This window comes from Tauraco erythrolophus, chromosome 2, assembly GCF_009769465.1.
Source record: "Tauraco erythrolophus isolate bTauEry1 chromosome 2, bTauEry1.pri, whole genome shotgun sequence".
Classification (NCBI taxonomy): Eukaryota; Metazoa; Chordata; class Aves; order Musophagiformes; family Musophagidae; genus Tauraco; species Tauraco erythrolophus.
Genome location: NC_141466.1, coordinates 72,800,518 through 72,813,163, shown reverse-complemented (window position 1 = coordinate 72,813,163; position 12,646 = coordinate 72,800,518). Strand labels below are relative to the sequence as shown.

The window sequence follows — 12,646 nt, the reverse complement described above, 5'->3', positions numbered from 1 at the left end:
TTACTGAATGCACATTTACTGTCTGATGTCCCTCTCCTTCAGTTCTGATTTTAAGAAATCCTTCTGCCTCTCACATTTCCACAGAAGCACTCTGGTCAGAACCCCTTATTACTGCTTCCCATGGAAACGTAGGTATTGTTACTCCGCTACCAATTTTTGAGTTGCAAACCCTAAAACCTATCTTCCTCCTTATCTTGAAATCTCCATATACTGCCCTAGCTCCACGTATTCATCTTTTATTTTATATTTTGACTGGTGATGCCAAAAAACAGTCTTTGCTCTGTCTGGACAATGCTTTTCCCATGGGAGCATACAATTAGGACTTCCCAAGTATGATAATAATAAAAATGACAGATTTCTTCATTATTTCATTTTAGCACAGTTTCAGAGGAAAATTGTGCATCTGTATTTTGGATCTGTTGTTTCAAATTACCCTAATTTTAAAGATACACAAGAGAGTTGAGAGATGCAGGACTGAAAGATCAGAGACCGGTCTGGGACTGAGAAGCATATCCATGTAGTCTGCCTACACATGACAGTATTTCTGCAGGAAGAACAGTATCGATAACAATGCAAATAGAACTAAGTAGGGGAAAAGAACAGAGCCTTTATTAAATTGTGTAGGAGAAATTCCCAAAGACACTAAAAAAACCTAGCAGGCAAAGAAAAATGAAAGTATGACAGCTGCAAAATACAAGAAAAGAAATCAAAGAGGAGATAATAAAAGCAGGAAGCTAAAGCATGATGAAGATGTAATAATACAACATTTTCAAGGAAAACCTGGAAAAAACCCCACTGTTCAAAACTCTGGCCAAGACAGAATTAATGTTGGAGGAGAAACGCTTTGAAGAACTTGCCATGACTATAAATACCAACTTTTATTATACTATTCTTCTACATGTGGTACTAATAGCTCCATCTGTAAACAAGACATACTGCCACAAGATTTTGCTTTGTTCTAGTGGACACAGGCCAGCAATATCAATGTGTACATCCATAACTTTCCAATTCTACCACTCCCATGTAGAATACATACTAACGATACTGTTAGCTATGAGATAAAAATGCAATCATCTGCTTAATTGAGCAATACATACCCCAAAAAGCCTATTACTCCAAATACTGCGTTCCTTCTAAAGCTGTATGTGATTTTACCACAGAAATCACGTCTAGTATATAATTCACATGCCAAGCTCCACGTTTCAAGTCTGACTTTCAGATTTTTCCATGGAAACTATTTGAACGAGCGGAAAAAGAACTCTTCCAGGAGATGAACATCTTCATCTAAAAATCAATGAACAGAGGGCTGCTTAGGTGGCAGTTTAGAGCAGGAATCTATACCTTCCGATTGACTAAAGCAGGAACCTGACCTGCTTGGTCTAAATTAACAGCTATGAATACACTCAAACACTCTCTGGTCCTGCAGTCTGCTGCCAAACCTCTAAAATAAAACCTAATCTCTGGGACTAAACACGTTCTGCTCCACTCATCGTAGTCGGACACTGCTTCATAACCTGTGGTCTAATGACCACACGGATCTGATGGACTACTTCCACGGCATCAGCAGGTTACGAAGAACAGAAGCAATCTGGCATGTGCTGTACATCAGCCTATGCAGAAGAACCTTTTAAAATAACATAAATTCCACTGGAAAGCTTAGGAACCAGTGAAGCAGAAAAGACTGAAGTGCACTGTGGAATTTTAACCCAGGAAAGAAATGATAGGCTTAAAAACTCACAGAATACCATGAGTGAGATACACTCTGAGGTGCCAAGTCAGATGATGGCTTTCCAGGGCATAGAAAACCGCGAGTGTATCACAAGACTCAGCCTAAGTTGTACAAAGATTCTGCTGAGCAGCAGCTTAACACCCTCCTGTACTCTGTAAAAATGCTGCACAGCATCACTGACTTACGCTCCCCAAGTTATCGCAGTCAGGAGTTAACGTAGCAGGGCAGCATCTGCTGAAATATCTTTGCAGAGGCTTCTTTTGGAAATGTGTTTCCAGATGTTTGTTATCACTCGTATGTACAAGTGACACTGTACCTCTTGTGGGGTTATCGGTCTTCCTAATTATAATGACGTCTACAGCAGTTTGTAGCTTCCTTTTCCTTTCTTTAAGGCAATCATCTGGAAAACCTAAACAGTTTACTACTTGTCCTTGAGGGCAAGAGTTCACATTCAGAAGAGTCTTCCTTAATGACAACGTACAATTCAGGCAGTGCAGGAAATCACTTATGGCTGGTACAAATTCTAATGCTACATTTTTCCTATTAAGCTGTTCTGTTTTTTTTTTTTTACCTACTGACAACCCAAGGACAATGCAGACCTCCAGGAAAACGTCCAGATCCTCTAAAGCAAAAACTGAAAAAAAAATCTAGCTTCTAAGTAATCCTAAGAACATTGTGCCAAAATTACAATACAGAAAAGACATTGGTTTCTCGAAGGATGTCAGCAATGCATTCAGAGCGGCAAAGGACAGACTGAACTGAATACACGAGTTTCTGTCACTGGAACTCCTTTACCACCATCAGGATAATTCTGAGTATGTCTGTAAACTTAAATGATCATAGAATCACAGAATAGTTTGGGTTGGAAGGGAGCTTCAAGATCATCTAGTTCCAACACCCCTGCCATGGGCAGGGACACCTTCCACTACACCAGGTTGCTCAAAGCCTCCTCCAACCTAGCCTTGAACACTTATATTTTACATTTACAACATTACATTTCTTACTGGAAGCTAGAATTCACGGAAACCTGGGGAAGCACAGAAAGAGAGAAAAATGAGAAAAGAAGGCAATTCTACTTTGGGAAAGGCAGCTTCCCCTATGCTTCAGCAAAGGCAGAGAAACGGCAATGCAACCCGTCCAGGCACTGAAAATACGGCTCGGCGCTGACCTGCCCGTCTGGGAGCAAGGAGGGGAAGAAAGGGAAAGTGGGTAGAGATGGGACACAGAGCACCAAGGGGTGTGAGAGCTCCGCCACAACGAGCGTGAGCTCGGTCAGCCTCCGCGCGCCCTCCCGCGAGGGGAGCAACATTCTTACGGAGACGTTTAAAGGTGTACTTCAACACCCCTGTCAAAACACCAGTGGCTGGCCTATCTTCCTGGGAAATCACCTTCCTCCTTTCAAGAAATGTGAAAAAGTCAAAAAAAAAAAAAAAAAAAAGGCATCATCACCGCAGTTCTGTGGGTTTTTTAGCTCTTTTTCTTCTTTATTTTTTCTTTTTCCTTTTTCCCTTTTTTCAAAGGAAAGTCGAAAACTAATTCCACTGCAAGGCTCTGCCTTTCCTTGTGAAAAGTAAGATATTTACCCCAGCTAAGGCTGCTTAGCAGCTGCGAAACACAAATTTTGTCATTTTAGGAAAGGCAGAAATTCTCAATCCCATTTAGAAATTATTTTGATCTTCTGGGAAGGTTAAAGATTTATTTGTCACAGAAGGTGGCTGAAACTTCAGTTATAATACCTGACTGAAAAACAATGCAATATGGTTAAAAAAATGTTATGGAACGTTTTTTAATTGCAAACTCCTAAACAGAAACTGCATTCTCCCGACCATATTTGTTTTTTTTTTAAATTGTTGTATTTCAGGCAAGATACAATGCTTACTCTAGAGAGTCTAGGAGCTGGCAAAGTATTTCTACAATTGTCAATACAAGCTTAAGATAACAGCCACAGGCAAGTTTAAAAGCTAGAGAGTCTTTTCTGTATTTCCCCTTTGTTATAAAGGGAGAGGAAAAACCACATAGCCTGGAGACTTCTCCCACTTCCATTTACAAAGGATCCTATTTCTACAAAAGGTAACTAATCAGATCAGAACATACTGCTATTATGCTGCATATTAGCATGCAAATTGAGATGATGGCTCTCAAAAATAACACGCGCTCCTGTTTGTTCAGATCAATACTGGCAATCCATGGGGTTTATCTGATGCCTTGAGAAAGAAGATATGTTGTGTTTTCCCTGTAAATGTTATTGCTCCAATAAAACAAGCTCAGTTCAGAGCTTAATTGCCTTTCACTTGTATCAGAGTTGAGAAGACAACCAAGGAAATTGCAGGATTATTTTTTTTTCTTTTTTAATAGGTGTCAACTGAGGTGTTCACGTGCCTCTGAGGTAACTCGGTGATTGTCAGAGTAATTAATGAGAATACTTACAAGCTGCAGAGGAGATAAACATCTGGTTGGGAGGAAAGGTGACGGAACAAAAGCACTACAGTAGGACAAAGTGCAATCCAGAGAAAACTAACCTGCAGTGGAATTAACAACTGACTCCAGAACAAGCCTACTACTAAACACTATAAGGAAACACGTTCAAGATAGCAGTAGCGAAGACACAAACTCAAAGGATGGATCTTTACGGATGTAGCCCATTTTATCAGATAAATATTGTTTATAAACTAGTGATGGAAGAGGAGAACTTCAGGGAATGATTTAATGGGGGTTTCATTGCAATCATACCTAGAATCACAAAATCACTGAACGGCTGAGGCTGGAAGGGACCTCTGGAGATCTGCTCAAAGCAGGGGCATCCAGAGCAGGCAGCTCAGGCCATGATCCAGCTGGGTTCTGAGTATCTCCAAGGATGGAGCTCCGCAACCTGGGCAACCTGATGCAGAGTTTGACCACTCTCACACAACAACAAAAAATATTCTTATGTTCAAATAAAATTTCCTGTATTTCCATCTGTGCCCATTGCCTCTCGTCCTGCCACTGGGTACCACTGAGGAGACTGTAGCTGTATCTTCTTCACTGCTTCCCATCAGTTACTTGCACACACTGCTAAGGTGCCCCTGAGCCCTCTCCTCTGGAAGCTAAGTAGTCCCACCTCTCTGAGCCTGTCCTCGTACCACACATGCTCCAGTCCCTTCACCATCTTTGTGGCCCTTGGCCGGACTCACTCCAGTAAGTCCACATCTCCCTCGTACTGGAGAGCCCAGCGCTGGACACAGTATTCCGGATTTGGTCTCACCAGTGCTGAACAGAGGGCAATAAACATCTCCCTCGACCTGCTAACTGTGCTTTCCTAGCAGCCCAGGACACTGTCGGCCTTTTTTGCTTCAAGATGGCACTGCTGGCTGACGTTCAACCTGGTATCCACCAGGACCTCCAGCTCCTTCTCTGCCAAATTGCTTTCCAGCGGGTCAGCCCCCAGTGTGCACTGGTGCATGGGGTTATCTCTTCTCAGGTGCTGGACTTCGTACTTCCCAGTGTTGAACTTCGTGAAGCTCATGAGGAAAGACATAGGCAAAATTATTTTTAAGACCTCACATTCTCGTGAATCTGCACTTGGAGAATCATATGATACACATCAGAATTCCCAACTTACAGCCTTGCAAATTTATTCCAAAGATCTCAGCATCTCTAGTAAAGCACCTGCAGTAAAAAAAAAAAAAAACCAACACACAAAAACCAAACAAAACACCTATGTAACACTACAGAGTGAAGTTTACCCTGAGCAGGGAGGTTATTTATCACGAGCTGCCCTTTTGTCCAAGTTTTGCCTCTGAACCTGAAGGACCTGCCCTTATAATTTCCACTAGCTAAGGTGGAAAAGTTCCACAGCACTCACAAGTTCCAGTATCAGATCCCAACATAACAGAGGTTCATCAGCCAGAGAGACCTTTGGTAGCAACCCTAGTAGAGCCAGCTCCATCTGGGTGGAGATTGGAGTTACTCTCCCGACTGTGACTGCTGTTGATTTTAGTTGATACTGGATGTGAGAACCTGTCTCTAAGAAATGGCATTGTGCTGAAGCACAGGTGTCAGCTGTAGCTTAAAATTTAAAAACTGACTGTACTAAATTCATTAAGGGCCTAAATCAACACCTGAAACTTAAGCCCTTTTAATAATTGTGGAGCACTACGAAACAACTCCAGTATTTTGTCTGGGTACATAATGTCTCAGATTTCAGCTCCAGGAGATGCCAATTCCTACCATATCCAGTGCTGAAGTTACCACCGTGCCAGTCCTGGAACAGAGCAGTCCTACACACAGCACTCAACGACAGGTTAGGATTAGAAGTGGAGGCAACGTCTCAAAGAAGTACGTACCTGGGGCAGTAGCCCATCATCAACTGATGGATGAAGACTAGAGAAACTGTGTGGCCAACTCCTCCAAATCAGAGGACTGGTTCTGGCTGGCTTGTAAGGGTGACAAAACTCTGATTGAAGGCACCAGTACAACATACCACCACACTCAAGTAAAAGATGATCTTGTTTTTAAAACAGCATTGATTTATGTTTCTTTAATGTTTTTGACTATGTTATGGAAAAGTTTTCAAGTGAAAGGAGACAGGCATTCCTGTAGCCTCCTACAAGCATTCATTTCAACAAAATTTGTGGTTCTTTAATATATGCCAATATTAAAACATATACAACCCTCACAAAGTAACTTTATGTTAATTTAGTCACAGAATCCACAGCAGTAGCCACCATTGTGAGCACAAGCTTCACATCTTCCATCTTTTGCTTTTTAAACACCGAAAATGACCATTTAATAGGAGATATTCAATCCAGTTCCATAGCAACAATGAACTTTTGCACAATGTCCTGTCCCAGACTTTAAACTATAAAAGCTTCTGGCTCTTTCCTAAGTGGGCACATCTCTAACTGGAACTGTGTCTTCCCTCAACATTTCTTTTCCTACCACATGTCTCAGTAATCCAAGCTCATTCCTTCTACTGTCTCTATCCTTCAAATTTGCTACTCTTACCTTCCCACAGTCAGACCCCCAGCACCAAGCCTCCCTTAACTTCCTTTTCTGTAGGGACATACTCCAGACTTGATCTCCCCCACCTGCCAAGCCTGCTGTGACTTGCCACATACCTCTGGATGTCAGCTGCAACGATTTCTCATTAACACTTTTAAGCAGAGAAACTGCTGTCTGACTCAGGAGCAAAAATACCACTTGCAAACAGAATAAAAGTTTCTGAGGAAAAAAAATTGCAGTAACAGAGGACAAGAACACGGGCACAAATTATCGATGGTAACATCAGTCAGCAAGCATCTTGGGAGGGAGCTGCAGAAGGGGCTGATAAGGATTAGAAACATAATTTTAATGCCACAAACATTGAAAGTTATCCTAGCAAGTTATCTGAATGCTAAACCTATGTGCAACAAGACTCCTATGTGTAACATTTTACCCTTACCTAAGCTCTCTGCAATTCTATCCTGACCTGTAATTCACAGAAGTGTTTTTACTGCCTATTTCCTTACCATATTTCTTCCACTCTGTGTGCTTTTCTTGAAGTACAAGTTCACAAGGATAAGAGGCAGAAAAGCAAGAAGCCGCTGCTGCCCTTCTGTTAATGCAACCTGTTACATAAGGATGGGAAAGACACTGCAGTACTTTGCAGATTTGTCTCCATGAAATTGCTCCACTCAAAATTCTTTTAAAAATCAGTTTTTGTAATGAGAGCCACAGGAAACATCTGAAAACATATAGAGCAATTGGGAAATTCACCTTCTCTTCTGTTGCAATAAAGAAGGCCCACTGAGCATTGCAACTCAAATCTTGTTCACTGCTGAACAAATGCAGATTAAATTCACAACCAGATACCCTTTTCAAGAGGATCAAGAGAAGACAATGAAACATGCCAAAAAGCAGCATATCGAAATCACAGCACTGCTTAACCATGTCACAGGCATAAACATCAAGAAACAGAGACTGGAATATAAATAATGACAACTTCACTAGAGACAGACTGCCAAGTTGTGCCTGTGAACGGCTCGGCAAAAACCAGAATCTTGAGTTTATCTACCAGTGTCTTAAAATAAAAGTCCATACACCTTGAAATGTCTATAAATGCACTAAGTAGAAGAGGTAACAGCTAGTAGGGCAGGGGCTTTGAAGGATGATAACATGATTTTACTCTGTGGGGAAGGAAACAAAAGCTGAAGTTTAGTTTATAGTGAAGAAAAATAAAAGTTGGATTTTTTTTCTAGAATTCACATACAAAACATCATACATATATACTGCATGTAACTGTTCAATAAGTTAAACACATCACCTTTTTGGCCACTAAACCAACAAATAGTTTTAAAACATCTGCACAACCTTCTGCAGGAAACCTTTTTGCTTCCCTGAACTCCATAAAGCCCTCTCAGCCAGATAACTCTCTCATCACTCTTTCTCACTGTTCATCTTCAGTTTTCCATCCCTTATTGCTCCTTAAATACTTTCCATAGGGAGGAAACTCAGGAAATTTTGGCTAAGAAAAGGTCTGGAAGTGAGAGGAGCTCAGCATTTACCTCCCATAGTGAGTATGGAGTGACTCATGTGCTCAAATGCTACTCAAGACAGACGTTTGAACCAGTACCAAAATCTTTGGGAGTTAGCACTTGAACGCGTATGTTAAAGCATACATCAAGTGGAGTTTTTTATAAAGTTTCAGAATAAACATGAACATTTGGAGAGTATCGTTTTTCTGCTGCTTGTTTTTTCATCTTACACTACTAACGATGCTGGAACTCTTAAGTTGTTTTGCGTTGTTGCTGATGATTTCATAAAGAATAAGTCTTCATCCCAGAAGTGTTTTCACTCTACTGGCCTTAAATGCTCCGGGACTCAGACCGTGACAGTGGGAACGATGAAGGCTTTAAGTTCTTCGTTACGTGAGAGAGGACAGCATATTTACATATGTGGACCAGAAACCCTGCTCTGACCAGATGTTTCAAACAAGAAAATATTCCATTTACCATTTTCAACATGAGCAAGTCTGTGCATGAGAGGCAGCCACACAAGGCACTGAGGAGGTGGATCAGCCATCAATGTGTCTAAAAACATGTTTAGCATGATCTTTTTCTGCAAAGAAAAGAGAAACATAACTTAATTATAAGAAAAATATTTTTATATACCAAAAACTACTTCAGCCTTAAAAATCTCTCTATGACTCAACTTCTGTCTACCAGGAATATTTCATATGCTATAAAGACATGACAACTTTGCTCAGGGCTTTTCAATCTATATTAAGCAAACAGTAACACCACAAAGAAGGTATTAGTATAGACACCATATAATCATACAAAAATAAATGATAAACAGATAAACAGAAAACTCCAAGAAATAGAAGACTAATCAGTCAGGATTAGTTCCTGAGTTGCAGTTAAAGATTCTTATTTTGAAGAGGAATACAACAAATGTGAGTGGAGGTTATTCAACAATGTAGAAAACAGTATTTCAAACATACAGACAGCACTAAAAAAAGTAGACACACATAGAAGAGTAATTACAGCTAATACTCACACACCATCCACAGGGTAAATGATTTTTTTTTTAAAGGCAAAATTAGAAAAAAGGAGGCAAGGAGAAGATGAGGCTAAGATTTTAAAATACTGTGAATAAAAGTGACATTGAAATGGAACCATTAGGAGAAGGAAGTCAGGCATGTTAAGAGTAATACGTTCTAAGGTTTCAAATTCAAGTGAGCAAGAGAAAATTTCTGCTGCAAATACAAACAGATGGAGATAACTGGTAAGAAAAACAGCTAAGAATGTTATGGATACAAAGAAAGAATATATTGGCTTTTGCACACAATAAGCTAGACGCTTCAGAACTCCTCCGGGCAGAAGAGCAGCTGGTCGATGGCACTTCCCTCTCACCTTAGCATATGGCAGCGCTACTCCAAGAAGAATCCACAACAGGGAGGGTAAGCAGAGCCGGAGGAAAAGCCAGTCTGGTTTTCCAGGAGCTGTGAAACTAACTGTAGCTTTCACTTGCAGCTATCGTACCAAAATTAAAGTGGGTTTTGTTTGTTTTTTTTTTGTTGTTGTTGTTGTGGGTTGTTTGGGTTTTTGTTGTTTGGGTTTTTTTTTAATTAAAGAGAAGGTTTATATTTAAAGCATCAATATTTTCGTGATTAGTGGCAAATATACCCATTAGCAACCACACTCATTTTTAGAAAGTGTAAAAAGGAGGACCCTGGGAACTACCAGTCAGCCTCACTCCCAAGCCTGTTAAGATCATGGAGCAGATCCTCCTGGAAAACATGTTGAAACATATGGAAGTCAGGGAGGTGACTGGAGACAGCCAGCATGGCTTAGTGAAGTGCAAATATACACAAATATACACATCCAATACCTCTGCAGCTAACTACCCAGGAGAGATAATACGGAATTATAATTATCTGTCCCAGTTACCATTAAGGAAAATTCTATGAAATACTTAATCTTACTTCTTCCAACGTTTTTAAGGTGTCCTTGTTCCAGTCTCTGCTTAGTAAATGACAAGCTCTTCCTGAATATTTAACTGCTGCTACAAGAGAGTCCAAGAATTTCCTTTGCCAGATATGACATCAGACACACTACCTGGAAAAGAACGAGCGCCTGGATCCTGCCTGGCAATTCCAGCCTTCCCTCCTCCGCAATGCCGAGTCATCCCTCGGGCTATTAATAACAACACACAGTCAACCAGCCTCCTCCTCTCTTTGGGGGTGAAGAAATCCAACATCTTTTAACAAATGCACATCCTGGTAAGGCCATGAAGCACTCTAAACATGCTGAACGAAGCCTTCGGATAGAAGGAGAGCTACAGGTTTTAACTTGGAATTAACTGATTGTGGAATGGGATGTCTGAGAGCAGATGGGGCTGTTCGCGTCACCAGGAACCACTGTGCTAATGATGCTCAATGGCAGCACCGTCTGTGACCGATGTGCAGATTGTACGTTTCAAACCTTACCATGATTTCCTAGTTGCTTACTCATATCCATATTGTACAGCTTCATCAACGTGCCTCCACAGTTCCCGATTTTGACTCGGCTCTCATCTCTCATACTGTTTCACACAAGAGTATGAAGGGTACTCCAATTAACAAATACTGCTCAGACAGACAAGTTTTCTGGAGACAAGACTCAGGACCCATTAGCAACCACACTCATTTTTAGAAAGTGTAAAAAGGAGGACCCTGGGAACTACCAGTCAGCCTCACTCCCAAGCCTGTTAAGATCATGGAGCAGATCCTCCTGGAAAACATGTTGAAACATATGGAAGTCAGGGAGGTGACTGGAGACAGCCAGCATGGCTTAGTGAAGTGCAACTCATGCCTGACTAATGTAGTGGCCTTCTATGATGTGACTGCATCACTAGGCAAGAGAAAAGCTATGGACATCATGTGCCTGGACTTCTGTAAGGCCTTTTATACAGTCCATCACAACATTCTGGCCGCTAAACTGGAGAGATACGAGTTTGATGGATAGATTGTTAGATGGATAAGGAATTGACTGAATGGGCACATCCAAAGAGTTACAGTCCATGGTTCAGTGTCCAAGTGGAAACCAGTAATGAGTGGTGTCTCCAAGGGTTTGTACTGGGACAAACACTATTTAGTATCTTCATCAATGACATGGACAGTGGGATCCAGTGCGCCCTCAGCAAGTTTGCAGATGACACCAAGCTGAGTGGTGCAGTTGACTTGCTGGAAGGAAAGGATGCCATCCAGAGGGACTTTGACAGGCTTGAGGCGTGGGCCAATGTGAACCTCATGAAGTTCAACAAAGTCAATTGTAAGGTCCTGCTCCTGGGTCAGGGCAACCTCCACTATCAATACAGGCTGGGGATGAAGGAATTGAGAGCAGCCCTGCAGAGAAGGACTTGGGAGTACTGGTGGACAAAAAAAATTGGACGTGAGCCAGCAAAGCGTGCTCACAGCCCAGGAAAGCCAACCATATCCTGGGCTGCAGCATCGTGGGCAGCAGGTCAAGGAAGGGGTTTCTGCCCCTCTGCTCCACTCTGGCAAGATCCCACCTGCAGTGCTGCGTTCAGCTCTGGGGTCCTCAGCACAGGAATGACAGGGACTTGTTGGAGCAGGGACAACAGTCAGAGGGATGGACCTGTCCTATGGAGAAAGTTTGGGTTGTTCAGCTTGGAGAAAAAGTGGTTCTGGGGAGATTATATTATGGCCTTTCAATATGTAAAGGGGGCTTATAAGACAGAGGAAGGTTTTTTACCAGGCCCTGTAAGTGACAGGACAAGGGGCAATGGTTTTAAACCAGGGTAGGTTTAGACTGGACATAAGGAAGAAATTTTGTTATGGTAAGGGTGCTAAGACACTGGAACAGGTTGCCCACAGAAGTTGTGGATGCCCCATCCCTGGAAGTGTTCAAGGTCAGGTTTAATAGGACTTTGAGCAGCCTGATCTAGTGAAAGATGTCCTTACTTAGGGCAACAGGGTTGGACTAGACGATCTTCAAAAGGTCCCTTCCAACCTAAACAATTCTATGACTCTCCGATTAGACAGTGATATGTGAAACACGCAGTGGCAGAAGAATCTAAACCCAGCAGGAGAGCTTCTTTCTGCTATAGATAAGGATGCTCCTCAAAAGAAAAAAAAAATGGTTCCTTTTAAGCAGTGAGCACCTTATGAGCTGTCAAAGCCTGTGCATGGAGTGATGCAACTTCCACGTACTTCACAAGAGGGCAGCAGGGACACAGGCTTCGGGTTTTCCCATCCATACAGGTAGGATATTTAGCAACCAATTGACCAAAAAGAATCACACAGCCTTATCAGTACTAAATCTTGTCTGGATGGGCACAGGCATCCCCACTGATGGTAGAGCTGACAGGAAAGCAAATAGCAGTCTCCTTCTCTTGGAAATAATGAATGTGTTGGAGAAGGAGCACAGATAAAGCCTCTCCTTGTAGCTGATCTAA

The 12,646-nt window shown here is 41.7% G+C and overlaps 1 protein-coding gene across 1 annotated transcript in view; it reads right to left on the bottom strand.

Moving 5' to 3' along the window:
- Positions 1 to 12,646, bottom strand: part of DTNB (dystrobrevin beta) — a 198,504-nt gene that overhangs the window by 160,482 nt on the left and 25,376 nt on the right. The window contains exon 6 of the mRNA XM_086625810.1: positions 8,698 to 8,803. Coding sequence (XP_086481936.1) covers positions 8,698 to 8,803 — 106 coding nt within the window. The remainder of the gene's footprint in view (positions 1 to 8,697; positions 8,804 to 12,646) is intronic.